The 23,864-nt window shown below is 40.2% G+C and overlaps 1 protein-coding gene across 4 annotated transcripts in view; it reads left to right on the forward strand.

Moving 5' to 3' along the window:
* LOC140477346 (dual specificity calcium/calmodulin-dependent 3',5'-cyclic nucleotide phosphodiesterase 1A-like) overlaps positions 1–23,864 on the forward strand; it is a 647,210-nt gene that overhangs the window by 546,310 nt on the left and 77,036 nt on the right. For all 4 annotated transcript variants that reach the window (XM_072571037.1, XM_072571039.1, XM_072571041.1 and 1 more), the window contains exons 12-16: positions 3,194–3,314; positions 6,349–6,430; positions 13,966–14,086; positions 16,181–16,356; positions 18,562–18,807. In XM_072571037.1, coding sequence (XP_072427138.1) covers positions 3,194–3,314; positions 6,349–6,430; positions 13,966–14,086; positions 16,181–16,356; positions 18,562–18,807 — 746 coding nt within the window. The remainder of the gene's footprint in view (positions 1–3,193; positions 3,315–6,348; positions 6,431–13,965; positions 14,087–16,180; positions 16,357–18,561; positions 18,808–23,864) is intronic.

Genomic DNA, 23,864 nt, shown 5'->3' on the forward strand with positions numbered 1-23,864 from the left:
AATGATTGATTCCAACACTTTCCCCATGACAGACATGAAACTAACTGTTTGTGTCCCTCCTTTCCTGAATAAATTTGCTACTTGCTAATGCAGTGAAACCTTTCATGAAAAGAGGGAGTTTTTGCAAGTTAACATCCACTACCTCATTATCATTGACAATTAGACTTGTCGACCCACAACTCTATTAGTTTGATCAATACCATTTTGCTCATACGTCCATAGTCTGTAGGAGCCAAAGTAGGCCATTTGACTCATTGAATAGACTCTGCTATTCAATGCAATCCTGGATGATCTGATCTGATCATCCTTGGATCTTTTTGTGTCTTGTCCCCTTAACCCTTGATTCCCTGAATAATTAGACATTTGTCTATCTCAGCCTCGAATATACTTAATGATCCATCTTTGACAGCCCTTTGCAGTAAAGAATTCCACAGATTCACCATCTTCTGAAAGAAAAAAAATCTCATTATTTTTGCCTTAAACTCCTAACTCTGAGATTATGCTCTCTGATTCTAGACTGTCCCATAAAGGGAAACAACCTCTAAGATCTACCCTGTCAAGCTCTCTCAGTATCTTATACATTTCAGCTAGATCTTCTCTCATTCTCCTAAACTGCAAAGAGCACAACCTACTCAACCTCTCCTTGTAAGAAAGTCTCTCCATACCTGGGATTAATCTACTGTATCTTTTTTGAATTGTGACCAATGCTAGTAATTACAATTTCACTAAATTTCTTGCCACCTCCTGATTTGCAGCAGTTACTGAAGTGTCTTTTTTCTGTATTCTCTGTAGTTCGATAATATGTCATTGAGACATTCTATTTTAAGAGGAACTGAATATAACTAATTTGCTTTGCCAGAGGGAAGCAAGCAGAATGGGCCTGCAGCATTGTGAGGATTGCATCTTTGCAGTGTGCCATTAACTGCAGACTCACCACAATGTGGGCACTGCAAGTTAGAGCTTGGACTCGGGAACACAGTCATATAAAATAGACAGTCAACTATTTAGAGGTAACTGGTGCCCTATTGAATCCCTCAATCTGCCTCCACCAGTGCAATACATTGCGTAGTAGCTGGTATGTAAGAGTGAGAAGTAATTCTTTTAATAAATCTCTTGAAAAGGCAGGTAGGAAAGGTGGACACATCATTTTGAGTTGGGGATCCTGTGTGATGTTTTCTCTCCACACACCCTTTATATCTCCCCATTTGGCCTTCAAAACCCACTCTACCACCTCACTCATCATCTGTTTCTATATTCCATGTTCCCTCACCACCCAAAACACACACCATATCTCTCTCTATTGGCCACATCCTTTCCATCCATGGCCTTGTCAGTCCCAGCAGTGCCTATTGCAATCATATTTTGCAGGGCATCTCCAGAGAGTGGTGCTTCCTCCCACTAAGGAACATAGGTTTCACACTTACCTAGTTATATTCCCCTGAAGTGTGTTATCACTATAAGGTGGCCTTGTTTAAAGTCAATTGGTTTGAAACCAAATTTCATTGGGCATGTGAGCAGTGAACTCCGTGCTTTATAGAGGTCAACCCATAGGGAAGAAGCAAAGAGGCAGCATCTGTTTGGTTAGAGTTGTGGGACAAATAAAGGGTGGTCATGTCACTGGGCATAATCTAGAGGCTTTCTGACAGAGAGCAAGAGATAAGGAAATATGAAGAGAAATTAAGAAGATTTACAATAACTATCGAATGTTGATATTGAAGGATTTAATTGCTCAAATATTACTTGAACTGTGACAATTGAACAGCCAAGTTGAGAAATATGTGAGAGTATGAGATGAAGTTAGGAATTTTAGGAATTGAGTAAAATTGGAGGTAAACGATGGGATTGTGGTGTAGTTGATGGGACTTGGCATTTCAAGATGAATTTATTGACTTTGACGTTTGGAATTTACTTTTTACCGTCATCCACTAGTGAAGGGTATATGTTGTTGATTACATTAAGATTGAATGTTATTAATTCCACACATGGATGCTGTTCATTATTTGGCAATGTGGCTATCCAGATTCTTAATCACTTTGACTAATTGTGAACGACAAGTTAAAGATGCTGTGACATTTTACTTTAAGCAAGGACCTTTGTATTTCTGAACTCAGTGCAGCATTTATACATATAACAGGACAAATTGTGCCATAGCAGGATATTGAACAAAAGTCTTTTACTAGTTATAATTGTCAAAGCAGGCTGCAACTCTCTATATTTTTATCCATAAAGTTGCAAATATGGGAGCTGGCAACATTATAATTAAGGAAACTGGCTATGTGAGATCAGAGTAAATAGGACAGCCAACTGTGTGTCTCCTTAAGTAATCAGAACAAATGATTGAGGAAGAACTGACAATTCATAATCAGTGTCTGAATTCAATGTCAAATCAAGTCAAGAAGAGAAATAAAGGGAGAGGTAAGATTTATTGAAGAGAAAGATAAAATGAGACGGAAAGGCAAAGTACAATCATCATAAAGTTTTTAATTTTGCATTTTTAAACTGTCCAACAATGAGATCTGAAGGAATGTTACTCCACACTGAGAATAATTAGTTTTCAGTGCCATAGATGTTATTTGGTAGTAACTATTTTTATGACATAATTAAAAATTATTTGCTTTGAAATGACAAGAATTACCCCATCTGTCAAGTTTAATTTGTACTTACTGGGCAAATGAAGTAACTTTGTGCCATTCAACACAATTCAATAGTGAGGCAGACAGCAAAATGCCTTTGTGAATATAATTGTGGAGCACTACAACATGGATACCAATTTTTGGATATTTGAGTGATACAGCATTGCTCCTCATCTGAAGGTGCTGTACTATTCACATATGAATAACAGTAAGCACCATTTGCCTCACCATGATTCCTGTCAGCAAACTCTGGCCAATGTATATTTGTGAAGTGGACTGTCAGGATTTTGCAACCTGTGCTTTATGTAAATTGAGGTATTTTATACACAAAAGATAAAATCACAGATAGCAAAGAAGTGCAGATTATGGGTGAATGATGCTCTGATACAAAGCTTTTCACTGACTGAATTCCTTATACATGTTCACATCAAAAATTAACAGTAATTGATTACCAATAGATGTAATATAATTATATGGACAGTAATCTTTTACCCTCTGATGGCACTCTTTTTGCATTGCCTCAGACTGGTCATTTCTATCATCACTATGTTGATTTGCAGGATTGATAAACCAAAAGCCTTTTCCATGTTGCTGCACACAGCTGATATCAGCCATCCAACGAAAGCCTGGGAGATGCATCATCGCTGGACCATGGCATTGTTGGAGGAATTCTTCAGACAGGTAAGATCTCTAGTCAGCACAGAATTTTTTAAAAAATTAGACTGACGGGCACTTACATTTTAACTGAGAGTAATGTTTATATTTGTATAGTGATGGGTCAGCATAACCATCCCCACAGAAGACTGATGAGTGTAGGAGATATTGGGTGAAAAGAAGGTCAAGCCCCTGTGTAATCAGAGAGTTCCAAAATGGATAGAGGCCATTTGGCCCATTGAGTCCACACCAGTGAACAGCCACCTGTCTATTCTCAACCTGTTTTCCAGTAGTTGATCAAGAGCCTTGTGTGGTGTGGCTTCAAATGATCAGCTAAACAGGTTATCAAGCTAAGTTAAAGGTTATGATGGTTCCTGCCTTGACCACACTTTCTGGCAGAGAGTTACAGATATCCATTATGTGAAAAATTCTTTATTACATCTCCATAAAACCTCCTGCATTTTACTTTAAATCTATGCCCTGCAGTTATTCATCACTCTACTTTGGGAAGGGTTTCCACCAATCTGCCGTTTCTGTGCTCGATATAATTATGTACACCTCAATCAGATCCTGTTGAAGCTCTCTCTGCCATAAGGCAAAACAACCTCTAGCCTATTTAGTCTGTCTTTATGGCTGAAACTTTCCAGTCCAAGCAATATCTGCATGCATTTTCTGTAGGCTTTCTACATGTTGGTGTAAAAAGCTCTTCTGGATATATTTGAAGAATTCCACTTCTCTAAGCATTTCAGACTGTCTATCCCATTAATATTGGAGAAATTGAAATTCCCTACAATTATTAATCTATTATTTTTATACTTCCCTGAAATTTGCTAACATATCTACCCTTCTATCTCTTTCTGATTATTTTGGGGACTAGCGTATACTCCCAACAATGTGATTGTTCAATTTTTAATTTTGAGTTCTATTCATATGGCCTCTGTTGAGAATTCTTCTAAGATACCATCCCTTTTGCAACAGTTCACTCATTGATAAATAGTTCAATATCACTCTTCTTTTACAACCATCACTTTCATGTCTGAATATGCTATACCTTAGAATATGAGCTGCCGGTCTTGTCCATCCCTAAACTCTTTCTGTGATTGTAATAATGTTGTATTCCCATATATTAACCACCACCCTCAACCCACCTGCCTTACTTGCATTAAAATAAAAGCTGTTCAACTTTGCCGAGCTCCCTTGTGTCTTATATTGACCATGTATGTTCTGCGTTCCAGACTGACTTGGCTTTTGTTTTACATTTGCATGTTCATCACCCAGTATAGTATCTCCACGTTGTATCCCATTTCCCTGCCAAATTAGTGTAATCTGCCAACAACAGCAATTGCTATTGTGATTGCAGTTAACATGAAACCCATCACAGAAACTGATTTCGTGATCCAGCAATCTAAAGCCCTCCCTCCTGTACCAACTCTTCAGCCACATATACAACTGCTCAATCTGCCTATTCTTATATACACACTCATATGTAGCACTGGGACTAATCCAGAGGTTACAACTTTTGAAGTCCTCCTTTGCTATCTATTACCTATTTCCCAACATCCTTGCTTCAAGACCTCAACCTCTTTCTATCAATGTTGTTGGAACTAACGTGAACCATGTTCTCTGACTTTGCAGCCAATCACTAACAATGTTGACCCTGGACGTAGGGAGGCAACATACCATCCTGGAAATAATCTGCAGCTTCTTGCCTGTACCCCTCACTACTGGGTCTGCTAGGACCATAACTCTTCATCTCCACCTGCTCTCCCCTTCCCCATTTGAACTGTGCCCTCTCCAGAAGAACTATGAAAATCACAATTTTCCAACACAGAAAGATAGTTCCTGAGTGAAATGTCCTTTTTTTTAGCACATCAGGGGTCATATGCAAGAGAGTTTTAAAAGTTCTCAAGTCTTTCAGTGAATTAGTGAATGTTTGATTGCGTAGAAATTTGAGTGGATAAGTGAGTTAGCATGTGGGAGCACAAGTGTGATGTTAGTTGAGGGCTTATCAGTTTTGGGGATGGTTATGTTGAGGAGGGTTGGTTGGAAGGACAGTCATGTCGGGTCAGGAAGGCTACGGGTGTGGGACTAGTCATGTCATATCCTTGGGTAGTTGGGTCAATTTGGAGAGGACTGTTGGATTGGGGGAATAGTCAGATCAGCTCAGAGATTTTTTAGAGTGGCAGTTGTGTTGTTCACACTGACCACTTTTGAAATAACCAAGTATTAATCATTGCATTGTTTTCTGGGTAAGTATCCAGACAAGTCCTGTGCATCGAGCCCAAATTTTCAATACGGAGCTTAGTGCGAGAGGCAATTGTGGAGGGTCAATACAGTGGAAATGACTACTAGAAGTTTGTTTACTGTGCAATTTTATCACCTATATGTCAGGACTCCTGTTGATCTCTGAATCACATCTTCTTAATTAAGTCGAAATTTAGACCTAATGAAAACCGGAAGATTTCGGCTATTCCAAAGAATTCTGTATTATTATTTATATGAACAGATGCATCCATAACAGCTCCCCAGAGTCCTAAAGATTCTGCCTGATCAAGTGTGGTTGTACTTATTAATATCATGCAACAAATCTTAGTTTTATCTAAGATCAATGCCTTCTCTGTGGATATTCAACTCTCTCCCAGTAATCACTTGGTATGCCTAAAACAAAGAGGATTGATGGCAGTAAATGACTCTGAACAACACCAACCCAGTACCACATTGTGGTAGAGGTGGTGCCGGCAATGGTCATTTGGGAAATGTCACATGATTGCTGTGGTGTTATCTGGCCCCCACTCCAAAAAAAAAGGAAATCCAGAAATCTAGAAGAAAAGAAAACAAAAAATAAGCGAGTGAATTTAACACTTCAGGGGCATTACTGCTTTTAGAAGACACATCCAGTCAGCACTTGAAAGTATCAGGAGTGGTTGTTGGGGAAAATACCACAGTGTGCACAAGGCTTAGCAAACTTAGTTTTGCAAGGTTCCTAAGCCTTATTTATGTAATTACATTAGAAACCAACATGAGCAGCTCAATTTCAGTTCTTCATTTCATCTTATTGCAGGGTGACAAAGAGGCTGAACTGGGGCTCCCTTTCTCTCCACTCTGTGATCGTAACTCAACAATGGTAGCTCAGTCCCAAATAGGTAGGACGCTCAAATACAGGTATATCTTTATCAAAAAAGGATTCCGTGAACAATCTATGGTCAAATTAACATGAAACAGCTTAAAGCATAATGTCATATATAAGCATCTACTTTTATTGAAAAAAAATCGATCATCAGGAAATTCAACTCCATTTCTACTATTGTCCAAATCAGGAACAAGAGCCTGGGCTGGATTTGGAGTCTATTTGAATATCACTGTATGGGAGAAATGGAACGAAACCTGACAAGAACTCCCCTCTGCTTCCTCCATATTGTATTGATGTTTGAAAACAATCTACTGGAATAATTAAAAACTAGTATTTATTGTATTAAAGATAAAAAACAAAATCAGAAAAGACAGAACAATTTACCTTAAGGGGGGAATGAAAGTATGCATTATTACTAGTCAGAAGTTGCAGTATAGAAATGTTATAATGTTAACTTTGGCTTGTTCAAAACTTGCAAACTTTTTTCATGGCATTTGATTGATGCTTCAAACATGTGTTATTCACAAATTGTTTATGTATGAGTATATACAGTACAATGGTTTGATCATTCAATTTATTACTGTTGACTGTAGATGTTGATATGGTAATGTAAAGCTAAGAAGAAAAGTTGCTGCTCCCTGGCAAGTAATTTTTCGTAATGCACACTTCTTAGGATTTCTACTTCGACAAGATTATTTAACATGCTCAATCTAAATTCATCTTCCTCTTACTTCAAAGGATGTACATACCTCTTTCAAATGAGTCTCCATTAAGGTGGAACGTAAAGAAACTTCATGTAAAAATCAAAGATAAGCCTGCCCGTAGTCTTACCACACCATACGTCTGCTCTCCCATCAGAGAGACGGGTGACTGGTGGTGTCTCAACCTGAGGGTAACCATGTCTCAGGTGAGAGGAGAGCTTAACCCATGCTGCTGGTCTCACTCTGTATCGCAAACCAGGTATCCAGCCAACTGAGCTAAATCCACCCCCTAAACGTCATGACACCACATTAGAAGAAGAAATGTGTCAGGTCAGTGCTCCCAGTAAAGAATGGGAGCATGTGTTGACAGCCCAGAATTTTCTGCCTGTTAAATTCTATAGATGACAATTCTTGTACCCACTTTCACCCTGAGAGTGTTGGATGCCACTGACACAGAATTGTCAGGGTAATTGTCCATCAGAATTTTAAACTTAAACTGCAATTGCAGTGTAGTCATTCTGTCAGGATATCTGAGGAGTCACAACATGTATGCAGGTGTCATATCTGACCTCCATCTGTCCAGAAACTGAAAGACTTGGCAATTATTATGTAATCATGGACCTCGATCCTCACTTAAGTCCACTCTATAAATTAAAATTTGACATCTATTGGTCAGCTTTGTAAGATGCTTAGGCTAATGAAATGATTTTATGGTAGGTATACAAATTAAGATTGCTGCTTTAAGTAACAGAATATTCAATCATTTCCTTCAAGTTTCTGACAAATTATTTTTGTATGTCAGTCAATGCTAGTTGTTATACACAGAGTCCAAGTCCACACTTTCATTTATCCACATCATATTCTCACCCCACTCAACTTTTTTTTATATCCAAATATTTTACATTTGACATGCAACTGAATATTTATTTTTTCCATCACCAAAAAAAAAAGAACCTGTGGTATCCTTACACCTATTAGCCATTACCAGTGTTTTCTGATTGGTTAATGTACATGCAAAGTCTATTAAGGGCAATCTGGACTGGTAAGGGTGCAGGTAAAGTAGGGAGGGAAGGAAGAGGCATTCCTCCATCGACTCCCACCCCACTGCCCACTCATTCAATCACTCTCACCTCCATTCAATCACTGATTCACCCAGCCACCCACTCGCCGAAGTATTCACCGAAATACCTGATTTATTGCAAAACTTGTCTGCTTATGTTAGTTGATGTCATAAAAATGGGGTGTGTCCTCTCTTTGCCCAACTTCTGCTGTGTTTGCTGACTCCCCTACTTCAAGGCAGTTTTGATCCTTCACTAGTCGCAGTTTAAAAAAGTAAACGATCTGGGATGTAGAAATCTTCAGACAATGTATTCACCACTGACTGGAAGATTAAGCCCCATTACTTTCCCTTAGGTTTCTTCTCTAGTGATAGTTATTTTATGCCTGTCCCCACCTTGGGTTCCTTGATGATTTAGTATTTTTAGAATGGTATTAATGTCCTCCACCCTGAAGACGGATGTAAGGTACCATTAAACTCCACTGTCATTTCCTGGTTCCCATTTATTATTCCCCAGCCTTATTCTCTAAGGTGCCTCCATTCATTTTGGCTTCTTTTTTTCCTTTTTGTGTATTTAAATAGGTTTTTACTGTTCATTTGTATATTTCTTGCTGGTTTGTCCTTATACTTTATTTTCTCCTTTTTCTTTAGTAATTTTTTGTTGTATTTTAAAACTCCCCCAGTCCTCTGGCTGACCACTAATCTTTGCCACAGTATGTGTTTCTTTCTTTCAATTTGATACTATTCTTCACTTCTTTGATTAACCATGGTTGGCTTATCCCTTTAGAATCCTTCTTTTTCAATAGAATATATCTTTGCTATGTGTTATACACTATTTTCTTAAATGTCTGCCATTATTCCTCACTTATTTCTTGCAAAATTCCTTTCCCAGTCCACTCCAGTCATCACAGCCTCACTCCTAAATCATTATGTTTGTTTAAGTTTAGCAAAGTTGTTTCTGACCCAAGTTTCTCACTCTCAAATTGAATTCTAAGCTTTACAATGTTATGGCCACTCTTTTCTAAGAGATCTTTCACTCTGAAGTCATTTAATAAACCTAACTCATTACATACCACCAGATCAAAACTATTCTGGTCCCTAATGTGATCAATGACATATTGTCCTACAAAACCATTCCAAACACACACTGTGCTACCCTGGACAATTTGATTTTCCCAGTCTACATGAAATCACCAAATAATAATCTAATGCCTTTTTTTAACATATCCTCATTATTTCCTGAATTACGGTACTTTTAATGTTTTGTTACAGACTATTCCTACCAGTATCTTCCCTTTGTTATTTCTTATCTCCACCCACGTGGATTCTACATTATCAAATGCAAGATCATTTCTTGCTATCATACTTATTCCATCTTGTACTAATAAAACCACCCTATCTCTCTTTCCCTCTGTGTCCATGTTTTCAAAACTCTACATACCCCTGACTATTTAGTTCACAATTCTGATCTCCTCCTACGCCGTGATCAGCTATGAAAACATATCCATTAATCTCTTTTTGTGCTATTCATTCATAACTTGGCACATTTAAGTAAGCAGCTATTAATTTTGCCTGTTAACAATTTTTCCTCTTTGACTCTAACAACTGTTGATTTCTTGTGCTTGTACATTCTGTTCCATTCTGGCTATCATGACCATACTTTTGTTTTATGAAACTACAGAAAACCTCTTCTGAGCACCCCATCTAATTAGTTTAAGGCCCTCTTTCCAGCTTTAGTTATTTACATTGCCAAGGCACTGTATCTAGCATGGTTTAAGCTCTCTTCTATCCCAGTTTCCCAGTAGTCAGTGCCCCTGAACCAAAAACTATTCATCTCACGCCAATCTTTAAGCCAAACATGAATTCTTTGACTTCATTTGCTCTGAGCCAGTTTGACCATGGCTCAGGTAGTAATCCTGAGATTATCAGCTTAGAGGTTTGGCTTAATAGTTGAGATTGTGGTGCTGGAAAAGCAGGTCAGGCAGCATCCAAGGAGCAGGAGAATTGATGTTTCGGGCAAGAGCCATTCCAGCATCTGCAGTTCTCACTTTCTCCTGGTTTGGCTTAATACTCTAGCTCTTAACTGTTCATAATCTTAACTCAGAACTTCCTCTTCAATCCTATCAATGCAATTAATCCTAATGTGGACAATGACAATGGGATTCCTCCTCTCCTGCTCGAAACCCAAGGAGAATTTATGACTTATGAGACTGGTGGAGGCAGACATTCTCAATGATTTCCAAAGGAATTTAGATAGCATTTAAGTAAGCAAACTTGCCGATCTAGTAAACCTGGAGTGCAAAAATATATTTGACTGGATTACTGTATACAGAATTGCCTCTCATTCATTAATGAGGGCGAGAATAGAATCTGCCAATGGCTACGGCGTTATCCTTATAGTAGGGGCAAAGATTGCATCATTTGTGACTATCAAAGAGATGAGCGAGATGTATTTGGCTCCTTCAAGCCTGCTGCTCAGTAACCTCACACAACTTGTGATAGTTTCATATCGTAAATAAGATGTAACATTTTCTCAGTGTCTCAATCCAGATACACACAGGTAGAGCGACCCCAAGCATAAAGAATTGTTTGGATTGTAGGCTTCTTCATAATCTGTCATTGTTCTGATGTACAAAGGATTCTCGTCTTTCAATGTGCAGCTTTTTTAATGACAGTAGTTTGACCCTCATGAGGTGAATGTCATGTTCTCCTGTAAACCTTCATGGTTTCTTCTTTCTGTAACTGCCTTCGGTGGTAAGATTACCATCAAAAGTCAGTCATTTCTGCCATATTTTTTATTTCCTGGATGCAAGGAAGTTTACATTTCTGTTTTATCTGCGGTAGTGTCAGACAGGTCTTTGAGCCAAGCTGTGCTCATTAGAAGGCCTGACTTAGTTCACTGTGACATCAAACTAAATCTCCATGTCATTCTTATCCTTCCTAACCTGGACCACTCATGCCCCCTTCCCTTCATACTCCTGTGTCTCCACTGTGTTGTCCCAGGTATCCCCCATGGCCATTCTCTGTCTGTCCACTATGAAATGCCTTCGGGAGCCATGAAATAACAAGTGTAACACTTTAAAGTGAAAATTTAAAAGAAAACTGCAGTAAAAAATGCATCAAATCATCATTTTATATCATTCTGATTAATGACATATTTAAAGGCAAACATCGATTTCTGCGAACAAATAGCAGGATGAATCCAACCTGGCCAGTTCCCACCTCATCAGTCTACTCTCGATCATCAACAAAGTGATAGAAGCAGCTGTAAAAAGAGCTACCAAGTGGCACATGGAAAGGACTAGCCTGCTCATTAATGCTTAATCTGGCTTCTGCCAGCTCCTGAGCTCATTTTATAGCCTTGTCCAAACAAAGGGCTGAACTCCAGAAGTGAGATGAGAGTGACTACCTTTGACACCAAGGCAACATTTGTGAGATGATATCATCAAGGAGCCCTGGAAAATTTCAGTCAATAGAAATCAGAGGTAAACTCTCTGCAAATTGGAAGCATACTTAGAACAGAGGTATATGGTTGTAGTTGTTGGAAGTCAATCATCTCAGCTTCAGGACAGCACTACAGGAGTTCCTTATGGTAATATCTCAGGTTCCACCATCTTCAGCTGCTATGCCAACGACTTTGCCTCCGTCATAAGGTCAGAGGTGGATCTGTTCACTAATGTTTGCAGAATGTTCAGCATGATTTATGACTCCTCAGATAATGAAGCTGACCTTGTCCATATTCAGTAAAACCTACACGACCTCCAGATTTGTGCTGATAAGTGTATGTAACATTTGTGCCATACAAATATCAGGCAATGAACATCTCTAACAACAGAGAATCTAAGTATCGCCCCTTGATGTTCGATGCTGTTACCATAGCTGAATCAGGAGATTACCATTGACCAGAAACTGAACTAGACCAGCCACGTAAATTATAGTGCCTACAAGAGCAGGTCAGAGGCTTGGAATTCTGTGGAAAGTAACTCACCTCATGTCTCCGCAATAGCCCTCCATTATTTACAAGGCAGAAGTGCTTGCACTGTTAACTTGTCTACATGGATGCAGCTCTAACAGCACTCTCTGCCACCTTTAACATTGACTCCCTTCACCATCGACACACAATGCAGCAGTGTGTATTTATCTACAAGATGTATTGCAGCAATTCATTGAAGCTCCTTTGCAAACTCCTTTCAAACACATGACCATTACCACAAAGTGGCAGCAGCTGCATAGGAACACTATAACCTGCACATCCCCTCTTAGCCACTTATGAACCTGATATGGAACTATATTGTCATTCCCTCACTGTTGTTGTGTCAAAATCAACAGTACTGTGGGTGTCCCTATACTCTAAGAACTGCAGCAGGTCAAGAAGATAGCTCACCATGACCACCTTTAAGGTGATTAAGGATGGGCAATATATGCCATGAACAATTTTTGTAAGAAGTTAATCATAGATTCTGTACAGTGTGGAAACTGGCCATTTTGCCTAATAATTCCACACCAACTCTCTAAAGATCATCCCACCCAGACTTGTCCTCCCCTACCCTATCACCTTGCATTTCCAATGGCTAGTCCACCCAACCTACACATCTCTGGACAGTAATGTGCAACTTAGCATGCCCAATCCACCTGACCTGCACATCTTTGGACTGTGGAGGAAACCCACACAGACAGTTACCCAAGGCTGGAATCAAACCTGGGTCCCTGGTGTTGTCAGGCATCAATCACTGCACCATCATGCCATTGCCACCCTGGCTCTTAAAACAAACTAATACAGCTGACAGACAATGGTGAATGTTGAAACTGAAAGAAAAATGGCCTTTTTTACTAAGCTACAGCATATAGCTTGTCAATAAAAGCAGGCATGTCTTTTTCTTCTTCTTCTTAGGAAAAGTTGCAGACTTTTTTCAAATTGAAATGTCTGAGGACTTTTAAATAATATTAGATCATGTGCCAGAGTTTGCATGTAATGTCTTCTATCTTTGAATTTTCACAGTGATACAGATCACTCCCTGGTGTGCACTTGTATGTAGATGCAACCCTTATTTTTTTTTAACTGAAAGCACAAAAGCTGTCCTCATATTAAATCAACTAAACCGCCTACCCAGTCTGTGACTCATTTGCACAGGCACTCTCTCTCATTATCATACAGAGTGCAGAAGCAAAATGGAACATATTTGGAGACACCATCTACAATACCACACTCAACATGTGGGAAGCAAGAGCAAGAGAATTTCTGACTAATTCAGGGGTAACATTACTGTAATGAAACCTATCATTGACTACACTCCAGGTTTGCTCTCATTAAGCAGAAGTGGGATTTGAATGAGAAAATTCTGAATTCATTAAGAGCTGTGCATGTTTTCTCTATTACAATGTCACATCTCTGACATACATTTAAAAGAAATAGGTCATCTGTAGGTGCAATATAATAGTTTTGATTCTAAAACACAAGTTTACAACAATCCCATTTCCTAACTTTTAGCAGTCCCATAACGCAACTATGAAATTAAATGGTTCCTTCTCTTAACATCAAGCAAAATACCACCTTGTCACATCTACTCTGAACTGAATGGTACTGTAGAAAATTCAGTCTCTGGAGGAATGGAGGGTTAATGTCTCCCATGCCATCACGAACAAACAATCATGATAATGACATTAATTCAGTGATATTGATTCTTAAAACAAAATACATCTGTGTCAGGTGCAAAAATTGAAGATTTACTCACTTTGAAATTGTTTAAGAAGCATTCATTATTTCTGAAATAATTGCCATGATCTTTCCAGGTTTTATTGATTTTATTGTGGAGCCAACATTTTCCGTTTTGACTGACATGACCGAAAAGATTGTAACTCCCCTTATTGATGAAGCATCCCACTCCAGTGCCAGTGGATTTCGGCGAGCCAGGTTAGTCAGAAACTAAGAATTGAGTCATCTGCTCATTTCCAATGATTGGAAACATTTCAAGAACTGTTCATTTTTATTAATGGTCACCTAGCTCGTGAAACAGAAGAGTATTCCTTCCTTTACAAGCCACTCTCCCAAATTACTGCTGAAATTGTTAAAATGAACTGGCATTCAGTTTAAAGGAACTTGACTCTGCACTCTTGGGAGCTGCTGGTGAAAATTAATGAAGACACGCGTAGAAAGGGACAGTTTTAAAGTGGAATGGAGGAATTTCCACTCTGAATTGATTGATTTTAAATTGAAAGCATCCAAGGCGTCTGCCTCAAAATATATGGTCTGTTTAAATATGCAGATTGGACTCTAATTTATCACTGGGGTCCCAGTTTAAATTGAAATGTTAATGGTTATGCAATGCTGACTGTCTGGCAAACTAACCCCATGAAGCGCTGTATTTCAGCAAGGTAATTTTAAAACATTTTGGCATTTCCCACAGGCAGCCTCTTTGTAAGGCAGTGGTTCCTGCTGTTTTTGGGGGCCAGTCCACGTGGCTCTGAGGCATGGGTCAGTCATTTACCTAGACCCTGCACAAACAGAATATTATTTAAAATTGAGGCTCACCCCTCAGCGAAAATCACTGCATGTAGATGTGTGAACACAAGAAAACAGGAGCAGGAGGAGGCCATTTGGTCTTTTGAGCCTGCTCTGAAATTGAATAAGATCTGCCTGATCTGATTGTGGCCTTAACTTCATTTTCCTGACTGCTTCATAACCTTTGACTTCCCTGGCAATCAAAATCTGTCTCACTCAGCCTTGAATATATTCAATGACTCACACTGCTCACCGGTGAAGAAAATTCTAAGCACCAAAACTCCTCAGAGAAAAATTTTTTCCTCAACTCCATCTGAAATGGGAGATTCCATATTAAGGTCCAGTAAATTTCTATCAATGTCCTACTGGTGAATTGCCACAGAGTGCCACTCTGATAGGCAGATCTTCTTGCCTGCATGTGAATGAGGACTGAGCATATCTAAGTGACTTGATCAACATCAGTCAAATCTGTTCTAGACTGTATTTGCGAACTAACATTGGATCACACTTTTAAAAAATGTTTGGTAATGCTTAAGATGGCATAACTCTAAAAAACATTTAAATTATGCACTATCAACAATAAGCAAAACAAAACATAATTTAAGATGAGGACATCTTCATTCTAAAACTGAGTTGTATTTTGTAGAGTTTGTTATTAATCACAGCAATTCTATTCTCTGATCTGTTCCCACACATTCATATGACAATTGATTTCTAAGCAATAACACAAGCTCAATAGTTCATTTCTAAATCATTGGCGTCAATATTGACACTCCCCACCACACAATAGGTTCAGTGGATTAAAGAGTAACATATAGGGAACCTGACCCCATATATCAACCTTAACCACCATTTTCAAAAACAGTGAATTATGAGCCTTTCCCAGGTCCCACCATGAAGACAGAACACTCATCAGCATATTTCAAATGAGGCTTTTCCACAGAATTTGTGAGACACAGGTAAATTTTCCAGCCATGTTGGATAACACATCAGTGAAGTTAAATGGGGAACTGCAGGTTCCTTTTTTCTTTTACAATTCTTCAGACAAAGCAGAGAGGTTAGCCCAAGCCCTTCAAGGAATCTTTGTCTTTCTGATTCTAATCCTGAGCCTCTCTCCCCCAACTCAACTGCAAGATCTCCCTCACTCCTCACCCAAACCTAGGCCAGTTCCCACCTCATATCCCTCAAGCCTCCTTCATCCCTGATAGCAGGTTATTCTCTCCAGTCTTGATCACTATCCTTTCTAGTAAATCTCGATTGGGGCCTGCTAGCCCAACCCTAATCATTGGCTTCTCTAAGCTCCAGACTACCATCCAAGTTCTTACTCAACAAAGCCTTCTGTCACTCTTGTTATCCCTCCACCTAGCAACCAGCACTATTTCTCAAGTCTGGCAGGATCTTTGGTCATTTTCTGCCTTAACTGAAATCTCCAACTTTCCTCATAAATATCAGGCCAGTGTGTTTACTGGTGTCCAATATTAACCTAGTCATTTTCATTCTGTCCAGTGTGCACAGTATTTCATCTACTGAAGTGAAACGGACAAATTTGAAAAATATACTGTCTGAAGGAAATTCTTCTATAAATTCTTCCCTGCTCGCTGTGGATATGAAGAGCTTTAAAAATATCTGGAGTGAAATATTGCAACAAAACCGTGAAAAATGGAAGGCATTGCATGCAAAAGGTAAGTAAATGGTGACTGTATATACTACTTACTCGGTGATATATCAAACCTAATTTGCTATCATATATAACATACAACAGAAGTACTGAGATACTTCAGGAGCAAATTACTGCAGATGCTAGCATCTGTACTGAAAGCAACAAATGCTAGAGATCACAGCAGGTCAGACAGCATCCATGGAGAGAGAGAGAGAGCAAGCTAAGGTTTCGAGTCTTCATCAGAGACATTGTTACAAACTGATTTCACACAGTTAACATTTATTTTCACATTCAGGAGTTGCAGCTGACTTCTGTCTATGGGCTTGCCAGCTCTGGTGAAGTCCTGAAAGTATTGGTATCAGTCAGTCAGTCCATCAGCAGTAGTGTCCATCTGTCCTACTGGTATTGAGCCAAGCATACACAAAGTTTTACAAATATTTTCTGTGAGTTATTCTGCCAACAGGGAGTGTGGATTTTGCCATCTTAATAGTCGAAGAAAGAAGTGGGCCACAGGAAAGATTTCGATTTTGCCAATCCCACCAGGAGAAAACAACATTGAAAATGTGTCATTTTTGGCTCCTCCTGGTCCTGATTAATTTCCTTGCTGCATTGGCTTGCCTCAAGCCACATAGTTAAAAGCTGCATTTCAATTCGATTCAGGATCCAACATGTGTATGTTAATAGGGATACTGTCGGCTTTGGGAGCAGCTCCTTGCTGCCTGCTCGATTAAGCAGGATGCAATTATGACAGAGAAGCCTTTGACAGTCCTAATATGTGTAAATCAGCAAAGAGGTTTTAATTACCACTGACCCGTTTGGGTTTTACCCAGGAATAGGGCCGATTTGTCCTCAAGAAGAAGAGATTTCATATTTTACAAACCAGCTGGGCTGAGAAGATGACAAGCTGGGAGATTGCCACACTGGGCCGAGAGATCGCCATGACAGGTCTGTGCTGAGGTCGAGTCAGGGCTGAGGCCAGGAGTTTGAGTCCAGGCTGAGGCCGGGGGCTCGAGTCCAGGCTGAGGCCGGGAGTGCGAGTCCGCGTACTTCAATGCAGTGCTTTCTGTCCAACTTGCCTTCACATTCAGCAGCCTCCACACTTGTATCAAAGTTGCCTTGCCAGACTCTCAGAGAACTGAGGACCCACAGAATCAAAATGGTTACATTCTCTCAGATGATTTTTGCAGGATTGGGCATTGTTCCACCTCTGCACCTGACCTGCTACCAGAAACTAGGACCAAATCTCCACAGAAACACTGAATGACAGCAGTCAATGAAAGTTACAAAATTTTACCTGAGGTAGATAATTTGCCTGGAGATAGCAGCAAAGCAGAATTCCCACCCACCCCATTTCTGATGCCACTACAACAAACTTTAGTGCTCTTTGATTGTGACATAGCTGAAAAAGACTTTCAGTTTATTATACTAATTCACTGTGTCATGAACCAGACCAAACCCCTTCAAATATATTGAGGAGATAGCCGAGACCCTAACTTTTATCCTATTTAAAGGCAAGTATAGGTGCTATGTTCCAGAAATAATTCGATTAGTTAAGTTACTTGGCTTTAAGCAAAACATACTTTATTCTTACCCTACAGTTAAAATACAAACAATGGAAAGAAGCATTGGTAAAGCTTTAACTCTTGGAAAACTTAACAGAATATTAGATTATTTAACTACTAATTAGTAACTGTTCCAAGTTAGTAACATCCCATAAACACATCTTTCCCAAAGGCAAATTCCAAAAAATAGATTGTCTCACATGCAATTCTGGCAGCAGAAAGAGAAAATCCTGGTCGGGAGAGAAGAGACAGTTTCCATAGCCAACTTCATAACACCAATAATTACTAAATGCTAAACTAAAATCCTGGTTCTATGGGAGCCTGGTCCCACCCATTCATGCTGCTTCTATTGTTAAAACTTTTAAAAAATAAAAGGCCTCACAAGCTGTTTACTTTATTGGCTTCGAATACACAGCTCATCGCTTCTGTCATAAAACCTTCCTTCAAAAAAATACAGGACAAAATTAACCTCTTAAAGGTTATCATCACAACTGAGACAAAATTTCTTAACATGAACCTACAAAGAGTTTGAGAAATGTAGGAAGAAAGGTACAGAATAAATATATGCAATTGTAACTTAATGGCTAAAATAAGTTAATATTTGAGAAGTAATTAATGTTCACAAATACTCTAACAATGCCATGATGTTTTGTTTGTTTTATTAGATACTGAAGAAAAAGCCAGGAAAGAAGCTGAAGAAAAAGAAAGAGCAGAGGCCCAGGCAGTACTCGAGAAGAAAGAGCGTCGCTTTCTCAGAGAACAAATGGCACCACAGGAAAAAGACAATGAAGAAAACAAAAAAGATCATAGAACGACTTTCATCTCGACTACTAAGAAGGATGTAAGCTTTTGGAAAACTGAGAAAGGAACTGGCACTGTATCAGAAGGCAGAGCACGGCTTATGCAGAATGGTGAGTCACAGCTTCTTTACATTTGCATGATCAAATCTGAGATTTTTGTGCTTCCAGCCTCTTAGCACAGACTTTTAAAATGCAGCAGCAAGTCATTCGGCCCATTACATTTGCACCTGCTGTGGGATGCTGGATAATTAGTGCTACCACTCTGCTCTTTCCCACTATTTCAATGTTTCAGGTATTCGAATCAGTGAACTTTTGATATGCATTAATGACCTGGACTGTAGGTGGCCGAACTTAAACTCTCCAAATTACAAAATGGAAATATAATAAAGAATGAGAAGAATAATCACAGCCCTCAGGAGGACGTAAATTGGTGAAATGTTCAGACACTTGGATGATGCAATTTAAAGCAGATTAACATTCAATCAACCTCTATTCTTCCCTGCCTCACAACAGCATGTTTAAAGAAAGCACAAGATATTTGATGGAGTATCTAATTAAACAGAATTTATTGATTATGTATGTCTGATTGGTCCAACTAAATAAGGAAGGTTGGATTATATGGAGCTTGTAAGCGCAGTGTGTGGGTGACTGAATTTGGTGGGATGTGAGATTTTCATTTCTGACAGCAGGTTGAGAGGCAGAGATTAAGCTTGCAGTGTTTTTGTAATGTGTTGGGCCTCATGCTGTTCTATGGTAGATTTGTACTTGTAATACATTGCAATGCCATGAATACTTATTAACTTTTCTTTTCAATTATGCCACACAGTCAAGGTAATGTCAGCAGTGAATGAGGCACCTAGGTCACCTAGTGTACAAGTGTGTAATTGTGCAGGTTTGTCTGAGGTTAGCAGTCTGCCTTATTGAACTCTGTGGCACATGAAAGCAGGTGTGGGAGCAGATGAAGAGCAGCTTGCATAGAGACTCAGGACTGGAAAGGGCAAGTCTTTAGTGAGCAAGGCTAAGTGAAAGGAAAGGGTTGGTGTTCAGGACAGTGGAAGAGTGGAAAGTAAAGCCAAGGAAACACAATGCCATGATATTACATATATCTATGATCAAATAAGTATGCACATTTAAGAGAATCAAGTCATAAGCATATGAATTATGACCAGAGTGAGACACTTGGCCTCACAATCATGTTCTCCCAGTAAGATCACAGCTGATCTGATTACTTCACATTTCTGCCTATTCTCTACAATATTCCTTCTCCATGTTTATGAAGACTCCATCTACCTCTACCTTAAAAACGTTGTTCAAGGACTCTTCAACCACCACCTTCTGAGACAAGAGGTTCAAAGACTCAGCGTAGTCCTGCAAGTACTTCATCGAAGGAAATAAATCTGCCATCCTTCCATGATCTGGCCTATCTGTAACTCAAGGCACCCAGTGATGTGGTTGACTTTTAACTGCCTTCTGAAAGGGCCTGATTAGAGACAAAACAAACTGCAAATGCTGGAATCCAAAATGGACAGGCAGGAAGCTGGAAGAACACAGCACGCCAGGTAGCATCAGGGGGTGGAGAAATTCCACCTTTCCCCCACCAACCCCTTTATCTGCAGCTCCCCCTCCACCCAACCCCAATTCTGAAGAATGGTTACATCCGAAATGTAGACCTCTCCACCTCCTGATGCAGCCTGACTTGCTGTATTCTTCCAGCCTCCTGCTTGTCTATTCTGCAAGGGCTTGGCAAGTTACCCAGTTGCATCAAGCTGCTATGAATTTAGAAACGAAGGATTGAAACAAAATGAGTCACTTGCATCAACCTAGGCAGAGGAAATTAAGACAAGCAAATACAGAAGATTGATCCTGCAAAGTCCACATTACTAACATCTCGGGGCGTGCACCAAACCTGGGAGAGCTGTTGCATGGACTCTTCAAGGAACAGCCTGCCATTGTAATTTTCATGAAATCAAACACTACAATGTCGCAGACTTCACAATCACCACCTCTAAGACTGTTATGAGTCCACCATGTAGCACAGTGATATATTGTTGGGAAGGAAATTACCTCAGAATCATTGACTCTGGACCCCATTAAATATTGTGGCATCAGGTCAAACAAGACAGGGAAACCTTATGCTCATTGCTACTTACTGCTCATGGATATCTACCGGACTATATGGAACATTGTCCAGTATGTCCTGTGCACAAAAAGCAGGACAAATCCAACCTGGCCAATTACTGCTGTTGGTGCTGAATTGTTAATTTTTCAATGCAATCTTCCAATTTTGGAATGAAATTGGTTTTGTTACCATGTTCATTTGCAATAGTCAATACAAAGGACAGCACGGTGGCTCGGTGGTTAGCACTGCTGCCTCACAGCACCAGCGTCCCAGGTTTGATTCCAGCCTCGGCGACTGTCTGTGTGGAGTTTGCACAGTCTCCCCTTGTCTGCGTGGGTTTCTTCCCGGTGCTCCAGTTTCCTCCCACAATCCAAATATGTGCAGGTCAGGTAAATTGGCCATGCTAAATTGCCCATAGTGTTAGGTGCATTAGTCAGATGGGAATGGGTGGGTTACTCTTCGGAAGGTCGGTGCGGACTGGTTGGGCTGAAGGGCCTTGTTCCACACTGTAGGGAATCTAATCTAAAACCTTTGTGATTTGTTTGTTTCCAGCACCATTAGGATAAGTGAGTTCCAGCTAATACTACTCAAGCCACTTCATGTAATTATCCATCATGAATTTAAGGCAAAATCTTACAGGGAGCTGAGCAATGTGAGTTATGGTGGAATGTGAGGCAGAATCAGATGGTGAAATAGGTCTCGCTCCATCGTTTATGTTTGACAAAGTGGCATGAGCAGTGGTGAGTTGCCAATTAAGGGAGCTTATTAACCCATGTTAACAACCCAACTTTACTAATTAATATTCAGCTTCTTATACATAATGTGCCAAGCAAGCTAAATTTTGAAAAAAACTAAGCATAAAATTAGAGTGGATGCCTGATTTAGTTCACCGCTTATTCCAATGGATCTCCACGTTGTGTAGGACCAAAAAGCATGGGCAACAGCCATATATGCCCTTCATCCATGGACATTAACATCTGGCATTTGCCAACCTGTCAACAGCATTATGGCCCCTCTCCAATTATTTGCAGAATTCTCAAGAAGCATAGACTTACGTATGCATAGCACACAGGCAACTGGTATTGAAAGATTGTAGCAGGGATAACCTGCACAGGGACTGATACCCAATCATGGATTAGACCAGGTGGTATCTCTGGCTTGCTCACTTGCTCTTCCAGTGCTCATTTCCTTCGCACCCACCAACATGCCCGCACCATCAGTGCTTTACGTCATATTGTCTTGCCGTGCCAATAAATGACAGTGCATGAAAAGGAAGCTTGTCTTGCTGGTCGGTATTCCTCAGGTAAAGGACTGTAGATCTTTCTGTATGGCAGTGCGCTACGTCAATCGCACACCATGTGCCAGCTGTTAATGGAGCAAACGCAATGTGCAGCAAGCAGGCAACCATGTCTCAGAGTCTTAGGGAAGCATTCTCTGCTGAAGTCCATGGTGGTGGCCTTCAGTCAGGTGGCACAATTCGTCAAGTGCAGCCTTTTGTACCAGTCCAGGGGATTTGCTACAGTCAGACATCTGGTCACTGTGTTCTAGGTCAGGGAGTCTGTACCTTCTCAGGGAGTGGGTCATGGCCAGCTCTTTGACTCCATAGTACAAGAAGGTTAGAGTAACATAGTCATACTAATATATAAATACCAGTGGTTTGGGAATCTTTTGCCCTGGGGTGTCCATTTAGGTTACTTCAAGAGCTGTGACACAGGCCTCCCTATGGCTTTGTCCATAGAAACTGAAGGGAAATGTAATGTTGGTGGTGGTTTATGGCTTGGGGTGATTTGGGGGCCATTGCCACAGGACATAAACACAGCAAGCTATTCCTCACAACTCGGGATTGTAGGCTGGGAGAAGCAGGGATAAACAGTTGTGGAAAGGGGCAACAATGTCTAGACGGGGGATGCAGTAAATCATGGAGGAGAAGGGGTCATGTAATAGGGAGCTTGACCATGGTCAGGAGCACCTTGGCTTCAGGGAGAACAGAGTTAATGTATGGCCACAACTGTATGATCACCACATCTGTCAGCAACTGGGCAGGAAAGGTAGACAGGTACAGGCTCCTTTAGATAGGTTGATTATAGACCTGGGGTGGTGTGAGGCCAATTGGGCATTACAGGTTGGGCTGCCAGGGAAGAGATTTGGATGTTTGTGCCTCAACAACATGCAGAGGCTGAAAGCCACTGGTTGAAGAGCGTTACTGTCACCTTCCATTATGCTGGAAATCACAATGGGGAAGAAAATGGGCCACATCCACACTCAGACTGGGTGATGTGTCTCATCCTGAGGGAGATAAGGTAGCAGGACCTACGGATATTCGAGCTTTTAAAGGGAAAGGACATTATACACAGACCCATTCATTGTACAGAACACAGACCTGTGGATTCCCAAATCCCTGGCCAGCCTAATGTATTGCTGTGCACCTTGCTGATGCAGGCATTACTGACCATCTCATTCATGCAAACACATTTGGACACAGAGGCTGAGGAAGGAAAGGGATATTGGAGGACAAGAGGCAATGATGTCAGCAGCACTCACTGTCCTGTCTACACCTTGTTCCTCTTGCTTCTGCATGCTGCAGCAGGCTAAAACCAGACATCCATCTATGGTACATCCTATGAGGACATGAATTTAAGCCTCATTGTGGAATGATTATCTTCAGCACTGTGTTGAAAGACAAACAGCAAGCTTTAAGATCAAAGCTGTGCCACCTATTATGTGATGAGATATGCCTTTAAGAAAGATTTGTTTTGTTCTTTCTCTCTTGAAAACAAGTGCTGTAAAGCTGGCGCTGAGGTGTCTGCTCCAGGTAAAGCTTTGGGTTTCTATCAAAAGAAAAAAGAAGCATGAGTGGGTGGAGTCAGATGCACATAGACCCAGGGTTTTAGTTTTTGCTTTTGCTTGTTGAAGTTTGGTTTTGGAATGACTAATTGAATCACATCTTGGATACAGCACCTTACACTTGCCTTTAAATAAGTTAAAAGTTAGAGTCTAGGCTATCTCTGTGATAAGATTTGGGGGCATTCGGTCTGTTCCGTGGCAAATT

Source organism: Chiloscyllium punctatum, chromosome 5 (genome assembly GCF_047496795.1).
Source record: "Chiloscyllium punctatum isolate Juve2018m chromosome 5, sChiPun1.3, whole genome shotgun sequence".
NCBI lineage: Eukaryota > Metazoa > Chordata > Chondrichthyes > Orectolobiformes > Hemiscylliidae > Chiloscyllium > Chiloscyllium punctatum.